The sequence below is a fragment of the Poeciliopsis prolifica genome, unplaced genomic scaffold, assembly GCF_027474105.1.
Source record: "Poeciliopsis prolifica strain line A6 unplaced genomic scaffold, Auburn_PproV2 SCAFFOLD005, whole genome shotgun sequence".
Classification (NCBI taxonomy): Eukaryota; Metazoa; Chordata; class Actinopteri; order Cyprinodontiformes; family Poeciliidae; genus Poeciliopsis; species Poeciliopsis prolifica.
Window position 1 is genome coordinate 18,213,132 of NW_026562380.1, and position 16,590 is coordinate 18,229,721.

Here is a 16,590-nt window from a genome sequence, read left to right on the forward strand (position 1 = left end):
GTAGTGTCTCATGTCTTAACAAGGCTTTACTCGGGGGGGCCCGAACCTTAAATAAAAAAAACTTTCAAACCTGGCTCTGTACGCCACACCACGTTTACGGGCGTTTTGCGTCGCGGGTTTGTGAACTGTGTCCGTGGCTCGTGTTGTTCTCTCTCTTTGCCATTTCCTTGCCTCTCCCTTTAACTCACCCCCGTCTTTCCTTACACAGCATATCAATGAAGGCCAGATATGTACTGGGGGGGCTGTGTGTGCGTGCGTGTGTGTAGCTGTGCATGGCTGAGCGCAACTGTTCAATAGTTGGGGAGGCTGGCTGGGGCCGCGGCTGGCAAACGGCGGCGGCGCAGACTTCGGCTATCGCACCCAGTTATCGTTTCCCCCATGAAGGGCTCCCTTATCACCCCGGCCCAGAGAGGTCTCCCTTCTTCTCCCATCCCCGAGACACACTCCCCTCGTTCCCTCCCCCAACCCTCCCGTCTCCTCCCTCACCCCTCCTTTCATATCCACCCAGCGCTACGTCGCACAACATTCATCCAAGAGGGCGGGGGGAGGGAATTCAGGGGATTGGGGCAGGGGTGTCGGGGGGCTTCAAAGATTCCCTCCGTCACAAACACACAAACTCTCCGAGTGTACATAAATGTGTGCGCCTGTGCGTGTGCGCATGTGTGTACGCTCAATTTGCCAAAACAGTTTTTCCAGTGTAATTGGGCTTGGGGTACCTGTGTCCATGAGATAGCGCAGCCTCTTCTCCACGCGAGCTGCTCGGGCGTCTATGTGCCTCTGCTCGCTCTCCAGCGCAGACAGCTCCCCAACCACATACTGACTGGTGTCTTTGAACGCCTTCTGTCGACCGGGAGAGAGCGAGAGCGAGGCAGTGCGCGAAAGAATAGTTATGAGAGAGAGAAGGAGGAGTAGTGAGAGTTGGCATTAGACAGAGGGGAGGAGGAGGAAAGGAAAAAAAAAGAGAGAGAGAGAGAGAGATAATAGCAGATCGAGGCCGAGGAGAGAAACAGATAGAATAATGGAAGTGATGAGGATGAAGGAAGAGGGAAATAAAGGTAGAGAGAGGAGAGGGTAAAATTACTTAAAAAAACAACAGAAAATCAGTGCACTTGAAAAACATATTTTCACCAAGAAAACTTCACACAAAAAAAACAGCTGCATTTTTTAAATTAATTTCTCAATTATCAATTATCCCAGTGGTCAACTTTATTACTCTTCTACGTTAGACTTTTTCTGGCTGATACAGATATGTGGTTTTCTTTTGAGGTCTGTTCAAAATTTCACTGATTTTCAAGGACTTTGATGCAAAAGGAAAAACAATGTGCAGAAAGTTTTGTTTTGATAGAGGTGGTAGTTTCAAATCCAATAGGACGATTATTTCAAACTATGTCAACATGCATTTTTTTATTTTACTGGTAACACTTTATTTGAAGGTGTGCGATTAAGAATGATATTGTCCTTGTGAAGTCTCAAAATTACACTTTAATGCGGTTTTGCATTAAAAGTGTCATTGTTTACAACTTTTTGTTCCCATCAAACTTTCAAACCAGATTTTTTTTTCTTAAGTATAAAGACATGCTTTTGAGAAACTCGTCAGAACTGGTTAATCATTTGGGCCAACAAATAATGTAAAAGAAAAATGAATACATACCTAGCCAAAAATGCAATTTTGGGCCGATACTTTATTCATTTGAAAAGTGAAGCAGCAAAAATTCATTTAAAAATTGTTGACTGTGTGACAAAATAGAAAAAATACACAGAAAATACGAGGTTTGAAGTCAATCAAAGTGCTTCAAGAATACTCAGTGTGTTTAATTGTCTTGACTATTGAACTTCAATGAGAAACACACAAAAAAGATCTAAGTAAAGCAATAATCACTTCAGAAGCAACACATCTACACAGAATTATTAAAACTTACCGGGAGTTTAATATCTTTACTTACTTTATATCCAAAACTCAAGTTCTGTGGTTTAATATATGGATTTTTATGGCTGCACGTTAGAAAAATAGTCAAGATACTAATGCTGAATATTGTGATGTTGACATCTATTACACTGAACTTTGAGCAAGCATACTTTGAGCACTGGCAAAGTACTAAAAATAACAAAAAATATACATCAAGTTAGACCCAGTTCATGTGCTGGGAGACAGAAGGACTAAAATTACATCACGGTTTGGCAGCGTCTCCCATCCCAAGCAGAAAACTGTGTCTGGACTGCAGGTCTTATTCAGTGACAGACTGCTGCATCCTTGCTGTAGAAAGTAGCATCAACGCAGATCCTTCCTCCCGACAGCTGTTAGACTCTATAACCATAGCTTTGTGTTTTGAAGAGTTTGACATTTCTGATTATTGGCACATTGTGTTTAAGTTATAATCAGTGCCTCCAGGAAGCTGTAATTACAATTATTAACTGCTAATTAACGTGACACTCGCAAGTTTTCACGAACTTCCACTAGTTATCATGACTTTTCTGAAAATCTGACCAATCACCTCAACGTTTTCTGTATTTCCATCTTTTCTGATTAATTCAACTCAGCATCATTCTGACGAATCCCTTCAGCCCTTTTCTAATTTAACTTCCTGTTTCCCTGCATCTCCTGAAAGCCGAACTTGAAAGATAAATGCATGTGACGATAAACAGTAAGTCCATATGTATGGACTTTATGTTAACTTGAATGAGCAATATGGAAATCTTCTTTTCCTCTTTGACAAATCCTGAGGACATGATTTTATTTATATTAAGGATAACTAATAATATCTTGAACATGTTATTTGCACCTACATACATTAGAAGTTTGAAAATAATATGCTACAATCCATTTCTTTTGAGAAGGGTATGTGGAGTCATTTCAACTTTTGTATAAGTTAATTATAGTATAATAGTAGAATTATGTATAAATATAGTATAATTATGGCAAAAATGAAGCTTGAAAACTTTTTACACCCTTTTGGAAAAAGGAGCCACAAAATCTGAAATTTTAGTGCACAAAAAGACAGCAACATCCCAAAGACACTGTTGTAATCTTGTCCTACAGGGTGTTGTTAATTTATTTGTTTTCATATATTTTTAATACTTTATCTTTCTTTTACAGAAAGATCTACATGCTGCTGTTACACCTAAATCATGGGACAATAAAGGATACGTTTAGTAAAGTATATTAGTGAACAGACTTGTTTATGTTTTGCAGTTTAGACTCAGCCCACCTGCGGCTCACTTCTTCTCCAAGTTTATTAAATTATACCTTTGATTCAGTTCTGCTTAAACCCTCAAACACGCTCTTCCACTTCAGCAAAAGTCTTTCCAATTTCTCAAACATCCTGGCACCAACTCCGCTCAACACTGAGACACACACACACACACACACAAATACACAACCCCATCATTCTATAAGCATAGGCGCTTAATAGACTCTCCATTTGTGACCCCTCTTCACCTCTGTCTCCTGGCTGTTTGCTATTCTTCAGAGAGACTCCCTCTGAGTGAGGAAAATGTTTATTCAAATTTAACCACTGAGGATGCATCCGAAAAATATCTCCATTTTTATTGCTGATGCACTTCGTTTTTCTTAATGGGAAGGAGAACTAGTGAGCAGGAGAAAAAAGTTTTTTTTCTTTTTTCCCTCCCCTTCATTCCACCCAGGCCAGCACTTTTTCCTGTACTCTTTCCAGCATACGAGAGAGTGCATTCACGTAGCTCTGTGCACGTCTCGTTTGTTTAAGTGTGTGTGTGTGCGTGCGCTAAAGACTCCCTGCAGCCTCCCCTTCTGCGCGCTCTCGCTCTATCACCATATTTTTCCTTGGCAAATCAATTTTACACATGATCAGCCCACTCCCCTTGCCGCACTCGGCCCAGCCGTAATTAAGAGGAGGGAAATTACCATATATATTATATTAATGCAAACATCATTCAGCAGGTAATTCTTGGCTGATCGGGATAATGGAAAGGTTGAACACCCATTAACCCTGGGGCCCGGGCACCGGGAGGAGGGCTGCGTGTGTGTGTGTGTGTGGTTGGATGAGGCCGAGGTGGAGGGTCGAGGGTAGAAGAGGCCTGCTTGGGAAGACGGATTCACCTCGTGGTCTCTAGTGGCCCATATGCTCAAACACTCAGCCACTGAAATAATAGTGTTCTTATAAACACTCTTTTTGAGAAGACAATCTGAGACGTGTGTATTCTTAAAGGACATGAACACGCATACACACACACATATGTCCATGCAGCAGCCAATATCTACCGTTGTTATAATTAAGGTGGCGGTGAGTTCGATCAATACTTAGATGTCCCTGTGGTAACAAGGGGACGGTGAGGTAAAAGTGAGAGACTCAGAGGTGGCGAAGTTGAAGACAAGGTAGGAAATGTGTCGAGGTTAGACACTAGGACTGAAATAATAGAATTAACTGAGTACTGAAATAATTGTCAATTTGAGTTTATGGATTCTTAAAAAGCCCATTTGCTAAAAGAACATATACAGAGAAGTAATGAAGGCAAAACTAAACAACAAATATATACATTTTGCATTTAAGATCAAAAACCTTCTTTATTTTTAAGTATGTTTTACCCACAACTCCTGAAGTTTCACTTTTAGCTTCACCTGGTAAAAATTCTAGAAAAACTCTTACTAACCACCTTTTGCATCTATTTATTAACCAAAAATAGTCAACATATTACTAGACAGGGTTTTTAAGCTGGAGATCTATGCTTTGCTACATATACCCAAATGCTATGTACATTTTTATTTTCTTATTTACAAAATTAGATATTTGCATCTTTTGATTATTTCTAATATTGTGTCAAAAAAAAGACTTAAGTGGTTAAATGAGAAATCTACAGAATGTGTCAATTTTCATCCGATCAATCATCAGAAAAATCAAATACTAAAATAATCATTAGTTTCAGTCATATAAGACACTCAGCTGATGATGAGAAAATAAAACAAGTAGATGAAATTAACCCGAGTATTTAGACACCCTTCTCCAAACTGTTCTGTGTCCTGTATGAAAGTCTAACCGAGAACTGCTGAGAGAATACAGAGTTTACTAAAAAAAGAAAAGAAAAAAAAAACAGTCCTCAGAGATTTCCTGATTTGTGACTTATTTTGAACCAAACATCTTTAACTTTTGGGGTTTTGAAGTGATTTTAAATAAACAAACCTCTTCTTCAAATCCAAATTCTGTTGGTGAATCTCTGTCCTCATCAGCCTTCTTTAAATCTTCAGGAATGGATTTCTGTCGCTTCACTTCTGAAAGCAAAGAGACAAAAAATAAAAAAGATAAACCAAACAAAACAAAAAAAAATCCAACACACTGATATTAGCGTAAATAAATCTACATTGATATTTTACAGAAATACTATCCAGAGTCCTGTCCTTCATGAAAGGTAAAACTTACATTTTCTTGGATATGAGGTGTGGTTTCATAAACCACAATAGTTTCATTGGTTTGTTCTTCTCAAACGTGATATTAACAGTTTTAAAGCAGAAAACAGCTCAATGACTGTTACTGTCACATGACCAAGCAAATACTACATAACCTCCTCCAGAAACATAAAGACAAGAAGATGAAAATAAATATCGGTTTTTGATACATGCCAGTTTTAGTTATCGGACCGATTTTGATGCGTTTAAAAACGGCAAATATTGGCCAGCAGCGATACTAGTGCCTGCAAATAGGAAGTTCTTTAATTTAACCTTCATTTTACCAGAATTAAAACCTCTTTTTCAAGGGAGTCCTGGCCAAGAGGCAACAACAAATATAATACAAAAAATACACAGTTAAAAGAAAATGTCAAGTTGTAAAAAAAACGGCTATAGGTCACTGAATCAGCCTCGAGCAGTTTTAGTTTGGATTTAAACAACTAAAGGGATTAATTTAGTCAACCTAAAAGTTCCTTGTAACAAGTTCCAATAGGAGGGAGCAGAGTTGGTCTAGTCTAATCCTGGACAAACATTCACTCTTGTTCTCTTTATAGAACTGAGTTCAGTTAACCTTTGACTGATTCAGTGGTCATAAATGACTCTGTCAATAGACAACATTAAATAAGAGAATTGCAGTATGGTGCCAAATTACCAACCTACTAATGGGAAAATTTGCTTTGTCATGACTAAACAGGATGTGAAATACAGAGGTGTGTGTCTGAGTTACGTTGTCCTCACCCGGTCTGTTCTCCACATACTGACTGAAGGACTTCAACTGAGTCTTCCTCACAGCCGAGTCCTTGTTAAAGACGACCGGACTCCGCAGCCTCTCCGTGGCTCTGCGCAGACGCTCGGCCCGCAGCTCCTCGGCGTTGTTCTGATACAGATAGAGCACACGACGGACTCAAGAACAACGATCCATCATCACGGTGAGAGCAAAACATGAAAGAGTCCACCTTAGGTCTGCTTCAGACATTTTATCAATTACCGGTCCAAAGTAGCTCATAAAAACCATTTACACAGCTACAACCAGAGCACGAGATAAAACTGATACAAGTTCGTACAGAAGACGTGTCAAACTGAAGGCCAGGGGGCCAAATCTGGCCCACCGTAGCTTTTTCTGTGGCCCTCTGGACTCCAAATTACATCAACAAGTGCCTCTACTTTGCAAATCCACAAAATTCTCACAAAAATCAACCTTTTTCAGATTTTATTGCATTTTGTTTTATCAAAATTGGCCAAAAAATTGTGTTTAAGTGACGTCAGCCTTACTTGATATCAAGTGGTAGTCCGTGAACAATACTGCAACTAACAAATCACATTTAACATCTTACATCAGTGCAAATATAGTAAAAAAAAATCCTTACAAATAGTTCTAAATTAGCGCCACAAAATCTGATTTTGACTACAAAAAACCACAAAAACAATCAAGAAATTCTAGCTGGACTGAAAATGTGTTCAATTATTGTTTCATTTTAAGGAACATTTATTGAACCAACAGATACTGATTGATATTTGAACAGTTTAATGGGTTTTTATCAGTAGATTCTGACACAATCGGCCCTTTAAGATTATTCAGATTTTTGATATGGCCCAAAACAAAAATGAGTTTGACACCCCTGGTATAGAAGCTTCATTATAATTTTTTAGTATGTGCCACTCTAAAAAAAACACACACACACCTACACACACACCTACACACACACACACCCACCTACACACACACAAGCAAGCGCATTCATTCTCTGTCTCACTCATGAGCAAAACAAAAAGGAGGCAATTAACTTGACTTTCAACAAAACCTCAAGCCAGAAAATATATTCAGATTATGCAAAATGCCCCCCCCAAAAAAATAAAGAAATAAATACTGCTATTGTTTTCAAAGTGAGCACATGTTAAAAAGCTACACGCTCCCTCTATCAGGACTGGGATGCAGAAACGCTTTATTACAGACACTCCCGAGTCTGCCAAGCCGAGTGGAAAAAGAAACCGACTTCGGGTTGAGATTGACGTCGCGGCAACGTTAATAAGACGGCGAAACGTGTAATAAAGTCGACAATTAGGGCAAACACGTTCCACCACTTGAGACGGAGAGAGATAGTGATGCAGGGTGTGTGGAGCGGGGGGTGGCTGATAGAGGATGGGGAAACGGGGCGTAGACGAGGAGCTGTTAGAGCGTCTTCACATTATTGACTCTCAAAAACAAAGTCAGCAATTAGCCTGTTCGCACTTTGTTTTGTTTATTAGTCTGTCAGCTTCCGCTAGCCTCTTAAAACCTTGTGTCAAATTGAGGAAAATTTATGTATGAAGTGCTTTGGGCTTTTATACAAAAAGGCCAATTAAATATTTTAAAAGAGCTGGGATATGTGGAAGCACTGATGTCCTTGAGTTTGCTTTTGCGTGGACGAGCGTGCATGTGTGAGTGTTTGGATGCACATGCACTCATGCTCACAGAGCTAGTGAGTAAATTTAAATTTACTGAAGGGCATAAAAAGTAAAGAGCAAGAGGATCGCAAAGCCGAATGTTCTCAGATGATGATGTCTCCTAACTCAGCAACAGAATGTTGGAATACTTAGTGTTTGTAGCTTTCAGGAAACATAGACACATACTTCTGATATCAGAACCATTCAAAGTTTAGATTTTTACCAGTGGCGGGCATGGTTAGCAAAGACTTTAGCTCTGTAAACGCGAAAGCTACACCAACACAATGTGCACCAACTAATGCGCAACTCCAATTCTTGAGCACTAATTTAGCTCTGACAACATATTTTAAATGTTTAATAGTGTCCTCCAATGTTTACTTTCATCTTATTCTCAACTGTCCATGTTTTATTATGTTCCTGCATATTTATGTGAAATAAAGTTATTGGGGAGGCGAAAGGCAGAGCGAATGGAAGGAGAGGAAACAGAAATATTGTGTAAATAGTAATCGGGCACTTTAAAATGAGAGCAGGAATATAAAGGTCTACCTTAATTCTTAACACTTGATAAGTGAAACTTCAATGCAGATGTTGAACTTTTTCAACTGAAAATTTACAAAACAGCAAAGCAAATCAGTGCTTAAAAACTTATCTAAGAAAGTTTCACTTAGGGGAAGCTTTGAGCTTAAAAGCAGTTTTTGCTAACTAAGTAGTTAGCTTGTCTCAATAAGCCTGCTAACTATACTGCTATATAAACACCAAAATGGCAAAAGTGATATTCCCCTCAATTGTCATGTTTACTTAACTGTTAATCTCCTATTGTTATTAGTCAGTGTATAAAAATAATTACATTCATTTTATTAATTAGACCATGTCAGTTTGTGACACTATAAAACTGTGGTATTAATAAATAAAAGTTTAACTGAATGTGTCCTTGTCATTTGTTTTCATAAAAATTTACAAAAAACATGTTTGCGCTACTTTAACATAAAACCGCAAGTCCTTGCACCGTTTGCAGAGAATAGTGCATTTAGCAAAAATGTGAGAATCCTGAGGGAACTGATTACAGCCCAGAGCTTTCCTTATTATTAACAGATGTATCACTTAACTGTTGCAAAGCTGCGACTTGTCGTTTGGTTGTTTATCTGTCGCCGCATTTCACCCAAAGGCGAAACCATCTCCATCACTAAATCTCACAAGCATACCGAACACCTGCCCACTTGGCTACCCCTCTGTTTCCTTTTCACACTCTGGCACGAGCAGATATTGGGGTGTTTGCTCCTTCTTGCTTTCTTTCATTCTCCCTCCATCTCTTATCGCTGTTGCCATCACTTTGGTAAGCTGCAGCAGTGGTGATTCAGGGCTTTTAGTGCATGTGAGTCTGTAAATGTGTATGCAGGGGGCTGCGTGACTAATGTTGCAGTCTGCTGAGCGTCGCATGCCCTTATCGTGTGCTGCCGAGGCTGCGAATACACACAATCAGTAATGAGAGGGACGGTGTGTGCTGGTGGGTGATGTTCTTGCAGGGCGTTGCACCGGCCTGGAGGACTCTGTGGAGCCCCCAAGCCTCCTCATTTTAGAATCACAAACACAATGCAAACTCGCTACGACTTTCAGAGAGATATCTTAGGACAACTACATCTGTAGACAGATGTAGGAAATGAGGCTTTTTTTTCTCCATAGTAACATGTTACACGTTACTTAAAAACTAATTAGGAATAGGGTCTTTCAAAGCTTACTCAAAAGTACAAAACTGAATAGAAATTCTGACATTTTAAGATTTAAATCATGAACTGTGCTGGTCAATAAATCTGTAGCATAACCAGGCGCAAAACCTTATTGTGCTGAACCTCTGTGTTGCACTTGTAAATTTTATCTGTGCAAATTGATATTGTTGGACCGATTTGTGACCGATTCAGAACAAAGATGGTTTTGTACAGATAAAGGCATAATGACGAAAGTTTCTGTCAGACAAATTCATCGGATTAAGAGAACAGCTGTTAAAATGTTCTTACAAAGCAGCAAACAGTTATTAGAAGCTGCTGGTGCCTCTGGAACCTCAAGGTGGAGGATCTTCCAGAGGCTGGCGGTGCATAAACCTACTATTCGGCCTCCCCGAACCAGAGCTCACAAACAGAAACAGTCGCAATTTTCTAACAGAAACATTTGTTGGCCCCTTCAGAATCTCTGAAGGTGTGAAAAGGATGTCAGCAAAGTATATTTCACTTTCTATCATGGTTCAAAAAGAAGAGCCATACCTTCAGTAGCAAAATCATGTTCATGCATGACAATGCACCATCTCATGCTGCAAAGAATACCACTGTCATTAGCTGCTATGGGCATTAAAGGCGAGAAACTCATGGTGTGTCACCATCCTCCTTTGACCTCTGAGCCTTTATAGTAGCGTCAAGCAGAAAATCTGAGTGTGGAATGCAGTTCATATCAAACAGCAGCTCTGGGAAGGTTTTCTGGCATCCTGCAAAGAAATTCAAGCTGAAACTTTCCACAAACTCCCAAGTTCAATGGAGGCAAGAACTGTGCAGGTGATATCAAAGAAGGGATCCTATGTTAACATGCAACTCGGTCTGTTAAGATGTTTTTGACTGAAATAGCTTTTGATTTTAGCTGCTATTGCAGCACATTCAAAGCATGACCATTTGCAGTTCTTTAAAATCCATAAAATGCTCAGAAAATCTGCTTTGCATCATAATTTAGAACAATGCATGTTGAGTTTTTCAGCTTTGATCGGTAAAATTTGATTTATACAGTAATAGTTCATGATTTGAAAATTATACTGACCATCATTTGCATTCACCATTTACGGAAAGCTGAGAAAATATCACTTGCATAATCATCTCAACCCAGTGTAGAACATGATTTTCCAGCTGCTTTGTTTCATCACAGTTGTGATTTAGGCAAATTTAATAACTAAGACAAGTGAGATTGACAATTTTTTTTAAAAATGTCGTCATGTCAGAACCAATGAAGCCATCTTTGAGATGAAGATAGGAGAAAAAGGTGTACCTAGTGATTTAGCTCCCAAACCCACGACTGGCGACTGGAGGTCCCAACTTTTGGCATTTTTAGGTCGCATGCTTTAGCCCAGGACAAATCTTTGGCTAATTCTACTTCTCTGAGGGTTAAATGATTACATGAACACATATGCACTCTTCCAACCACAAAGCACTAAGCCTTTTAGGCTTTGAACACAAGAGGGTGTTTATGTGAATAGCTGATCAAAGACATCCCACACTGCCGTACACTCTGAGAGTTTAACTTGCTCTGACAGCGATGCACGCATTCGCTTTATTCTACTTGACATTCAAAATCAATTAAACAGATGTTCAGACTGCCTGGCTGCCATGTTGACTCAATATTCTCATCAGAAGCTATAGACGTAATTCTCCTCCACACCTGTCCCCTCACACACACCTAACAGTCTGGAAAGGTCGCAGTCAATAGAAGGGACGGCAACATATAAATGTTGTGCACTCAGATGCCACGTGTACGTTTGTCATGGCTTTAAACAGACATGAGAGGGATGAACTGTGGTCCGCCCTGAAGGTTCGACTGACAGACGAGTACAAAGGGTCAGCAGGCTGACAAACGGGGTCAATCTGGTATAATTGATTGGACTGAACCTTTGATGATGCCTCGAGTAGGAGGAAAAAAACAAAACAAAAAAACTAAACAGAGAGAGAGAGTTTGGGGGGGAAAAAAGGCACTCAGTGTGTGCCGGTACCTCCAATCCTGCAGGGCTGAGCGGTGAGGATGAGGAGGTGGTTGGGGATGATGAGGTTGATGTGGAGGAAGGAGATGAAGGGGAAGTGACTCCTCTTGCACTGGTCTCTGTCAGCTTCTTCAGCTTCAGATCCACATGCTTGCTGCTTGTGCCTGAGAGAGAAGAAAGAGCGTAAGAACATGAAAGGACCATAACTCTGACCAAGATGCCAAAACACCTCACAACGGAGCATTTCATATAGTTCTGATCAACTTATCTTCACTTTACATTAATGTCAAATTAATTGGTTGCGTTTATGACTTCTTTCTTTGGTTGTTTCTCTGGGATGAATTCAGACAATAAACAACTTCAATAATTTTGAGAAACAAAGCTTTCTCTAGTTGTTAGTCAGTAAAAAATGTGCGAAAAGGTTGAAATATATACAAACACTACCACTAATATCTTAATAAACATCCATGAGATAATTGCAGATCATTTACACTGATTTCGTAGCCATGAACAAGGTTCTGGCATAATTCTGGTTCAATATTTCACCATATGTCTGGCAAAGCTCATTTGAATTAGGGGTGCACTGACAAACTGGCCCATGTTTCTTTAATTTTGAAAAATTTGTCGATACTTGCATGTAAAACTGTTTCATAATGGTCTGAAAATCAGTCACGGTAACTGACAGGACATAATAGTCGCCCCAATGTAGAAAACTTAGTGAATTTGCCAAATATTTTGCAATTTTCCAGAAAACGTAAAATATTGGTCTCGCCCAAATCGGCATGTCAGGCTTTTTTAAAGACTGGTGTTTGGCCAGGGGACTGCAATCGGTGCATGCCTAATTTAAATTTCTTCACTTCCTGGCATGTACCCATCTTTTCATAATAGTCAATACATTTTTACAGTGTTGAGGTCTAAGCCATTCCAGATGGTTAATGTTAATCTGTTTATACAGGTATTGTAACCATATAGACACTAATTTAAGGCTAAAGTTAGAAAGTGCTGGTTAAATTTTTCATCAACTTTGTCAAATGCACCAGTACTAAAGGAAGCAAAACTGAAACACACCATGATGCTAACACCATACTTAACAGCTAAAGTCTCATCTCCAAAAATATGTGGTACTATGGCTAAATGGCTCATATTTGTCTCCTTTGAACAGGAATGCAGCTGCAAATATCAGGTCACTTGTCTTTATTTGAATGACACCAGCTTGGATATACTGTGGAATGAACAAGAAAGAAGAGAAACATTGAACTCTCCTGGGAAGACTGTGCTTACTTTCTTCCAAAAGTGCATTTGTGATGGTGGAAGAGACAACCTGCTCTCTAATTAAGAACGAAGATGTTTTGTTTTCTTGATTTGTTGTGTGGAAGCTTTTCCACACAATACCGCTTTGTTTGTCTGGAAGAGGAAGATGCCATCCCAAAGGTGGTTCCACAAACTTGGGAGCATACAATTGCCCAAAAATATATTCGTATGCTGAAGAGTTAAGCGTTCCCTTTGCTGGAACTATTGGGGGGTAATTTAAATTCACCCATCCCCACATTATAATCCCTTCAGCACCAAACTTAATTTTGTCAAGTGTAACTTTGTTACACACTGTCATGAAAGCATGGTTGTCCTGGCAACCATCAAACCCAGAAAGGCAGGCAAGACTCATCACTCCAAAGAACAAGTCTCCAGCACTCTGGAGTCCAGTGCTCTACACCACTGCATCCAACGTTCTGGTGAAGGAAGGCTTGGATGCAGCTGCTTGGTCAATGAAACCCAATTCACAAAACTCTTTTCGCTGTTCTTGAGCTATTCTGGAGAGAGTCAATCTGTTGATGCTGGCGTTCACGGAGCGCCTGAGAGTGACCCATCTCAGGCGCTGAGGGGTGTTGGGTTTTATACACCTGCAGCCAAGAGCTGCAACTATCAATTAATTGGATTAAAATATTTGTTGCATTCTGTAGTTTTCATTGAACCACTTAACACCATTTCATGCAAATATAAGAAAAGTGTTTTTTCTTTTTATTAAAAAAAAAAAATAAATACAAAATTCTTAAATATGAATGCTGATTTTCTTTTTCACAGTCTTGGCTTAATTACTGCTCTGGCTGTGTTGTTCTTTCAGAAAAATTACATTATTTAGTCTGTATACGCCAGTTAATGATTAATCGATTATTAAATAAGTTGATGATTATTTCAATAATCAATTAATCACAATCAATGATTTCAGTCCAACTGTAGCCATGGAAACTGATTGGAAAATCTGATTTCAAAGCTTTACGCCCGTCACAAAAATACATTTTGCTGTCCAATAAATTGTACATGTAATTATTGCGATAAATGCTCCTCTTTTTTTTTACGAGCATTTTCAAGTCATTAAGTTGAAAATGGCAGGAGTTTATAGCTTTGCCCTCTGGAAGCGCCATCAACTTTAAGTTTGTAAGCACGTAAATCTGGAACTGACATTTAAAATATCCAAAATAAAACTCAACAACTACAAACAATAAATGAAAATCAAAAACACACACAACCAAAACAGTAAATAAAATAGATTATGAATTTCATTTACTCCATGTCCTCTCTTTTTAAATCCACCTATCGATATATATTTTTGCTTTATTCTGTCTTGTGTGTTTTCTTCTCTCTGTCTCGGTGTGTGTGTGTGTGTGTGTGTGTGTGTGTGTGTCTGCCAGCGGCTGCATACAGCTCTATTTTCCAGGGACTGGTAACCACAGCTCCCCTGCCAGGCCAGACCACTGCATTGAAGAAGATGAAAGAACAGGAGGGCAACCGTTTCATGTGTCATCTCCCTGTATGTAGCCATCAAACACACCCACACACACAGCAACATGCATGTAAAAAGATACCAAATATAGACGCACACTCTTGAACTTTGTCATATCACACAAAACACAGCTAAAACACGTGCAAAATTCAAATAATCTCCACTGCATTTAGGGAGTTAATATAGACTGATTAAAGGGCAGCATCAGACGCTTTAAAGCTACGTTCGCAACCACAGATTTTCCTTTAAAAACAATACCAACAAAGACAACAATAATGAAGAAAAGCAAAAGATAATGCACTTCAAAAGGTAGAGAAAGCATTTGTTTGTTTTCACGTCTGTTTTGTCGTATTCCTCCCGGTACTCTAACCTATCGCACATCGACAGGAAAACGAAAGCGGTAAACAGAATGAATTAATTACAAAAAAATTAAAATAAAGCAATTAGTTTACCTCTGAAGATTTGGCCAAATGTTTTCCTGGAGATATTTTTTTTTATTTTGGACCAACTTTTCAGTTTAATGATCAAAAGTTTGGAAAGTTTATGATGAAACAAACAACAAACTTGAATGTTTAGAAGTATTTTCTTTCTGAGCTAGTGTATTTTATCATCAGAAAAAGTTTGTCCTTGCATAATTTAGAAGAACAAAGCATAGCGACTCTAAATGATTAGTATGAATTCAAGTTAGAGGTGAAGTTTGACCTGGGAAATGAATAAGTTAGAAGAATGAATGAATCACGCAGCGTCAGCCGTTAGTTTTACCCAGAGAGGTTAGCTCAGAGGCGGGGTTAGTAAGCTCCAGGCACCCCTGTGGGGTGGATGTGCTCGGAAGGGCCTCCTGTGGTAGCTGGTTAGTAGTAGGCAAGGCAGCATCAACAGAACCACCATCACCAAAGTGGAGCTGCTCTTCCTCTGCCCTACTCTGCTCCTCATCCTCACTCTTTTCACCGTCCACATCATCTTCCTCATGGCTTCTCAACCTGCCGTGTAAAACATCTGTAGATGCAAAGTTGGAGAAAACAAATGGGCAGAAGCAAATGAAGAGGAAAAATGAGGAGAGGATGCAGGGTTAAGTGCAGTCATGGCAAGGAGGAGGGTGGTGGTTAAGGAGAATGAAAGGGAAGAGAAGAGAAAGAGAGTATTTGATTAGGTGGTACTAGCATCATCCTGTGATCCTACTACCTGAGTTATTGATCCGAAAACTCAACTATCCAGCACATATACAGCAGTTACATGTAGTACATTCATGACCACTGTGAGAAGCTACCTGCTTTGCATGTGATGTTATTTCATGTAGGCCTTGGCAGTAAATCAATACTGATATGTATTGTGATAAACACGTCATCATGGATGATATGTCTGATAGAATATTGAATCATTTCGCTTAATTCTGATCCAGAATCACAAAGTATTCTGGGAGATGTAGGCAGATGAAGAACCTTTGCTGCTCAACCTCTTACGGCCAGCTAAGCAATATGGGTGGCATCAACTAACTCATCAATCATTGGTTCCCTAGCAACAACCAGTTCAGCAACTTGAGAAGCAGCAATTTAATTTTGCACCGCTGTGCCAAGCTGTGTAAAAAAAACACAAAAAAATGCAGTGACAGATTGAAAACAAAAACACTGATCAATAATTATCGATCGACTGATATGAAATACTTATATTGTGCTACATTTCTCACCCAAATTGTCCAGTCCTATTTGTACAGTTCTTAAATCTCCTCCAAAGTAAACTTATTTTGTGCATATAAATTTTTTTTTAATGTGAAGTTGCCTTAAAGAATTAAAATATTACTATGTTTGTCTGGGTGTATCAATACAACGTTCAGTTTGATATACCAATAATGCAGCTCAAAGTATTGGCCAATACTGACAATAACTCGATACGATAGCACGAATTCTGAAAAGTTTTATTACTTATTTGTAGTATGGAATCAAGTGACATAATTCAAACAGAGATCAGTAGTAAACAATTTTTACAAAATCAACCGACCCATTTATCATTAACTAATTGGTCTGCATTTGAGATATAAGAACTGCTGAACAGAAATCCTGGGGCGGACTAAATGCTAGAGTGGAGTTCTTCTACTGGCACGAATATATGTCTGAGATTTTAGGTGCACGTCAGCATAATTGATACCCATGATTTTGGCTGATGTCGAACCGATAGTCGATATTTATATCATATCTGAACACCCATAGTGGATGTACTTATGTGTTATGATGTCATGTACAGAAGAAT

The 16,590-nt window shown here is 39.1% G+C and overlaps 1 protein-coding gene across 7 annotated transcripts in view; it reads right to left on the bottom strand.

The window, feature by feature from the left end:
- Nucleotides 1-16,590, bottom strand: part of ehbp1 (EH domain binding protein 1) — a 144,944-nt gene that overhangs the window by 37,480 nt on the left and 90,874 nt on the right. For 4 of the 7 annotated variants that reach the window (XM_055030228.1, XM_055030232.1, XM_055030231.1 and 1 more), the window contains 5 exons: nucleotides 15,109-15,342; nucleotides 11,580-11,731; nucleotides 6,155-6,293; nucleotides 5,154-5,242; nucleotides 717-840 (listed from right to left, as the gene is read on the bottom strand). In XM_055030228.1, coding sequence (XP_054886203.1) covers nucleotides 717-840; nucleotides 5,154-5,242; nucleotides 6,155-6,293; nucleotides 11,580-11,731; nucleotides 15,109-15,342 — 738 coding nt within the window. The remainder of the gene's footprint in view (nucleotides 1-716; nucleotides 841-5,153; nucleotides 5,243-6,154; nucleotides 6,294-11,579; nucleotides 11,732-15,108; nucleotides 15,343-16,590) is intronic. The other 3 variants (XM_055030230.1, XM_055030229.1, XM_055030233.1) reach the window with 3 other exon arrangements.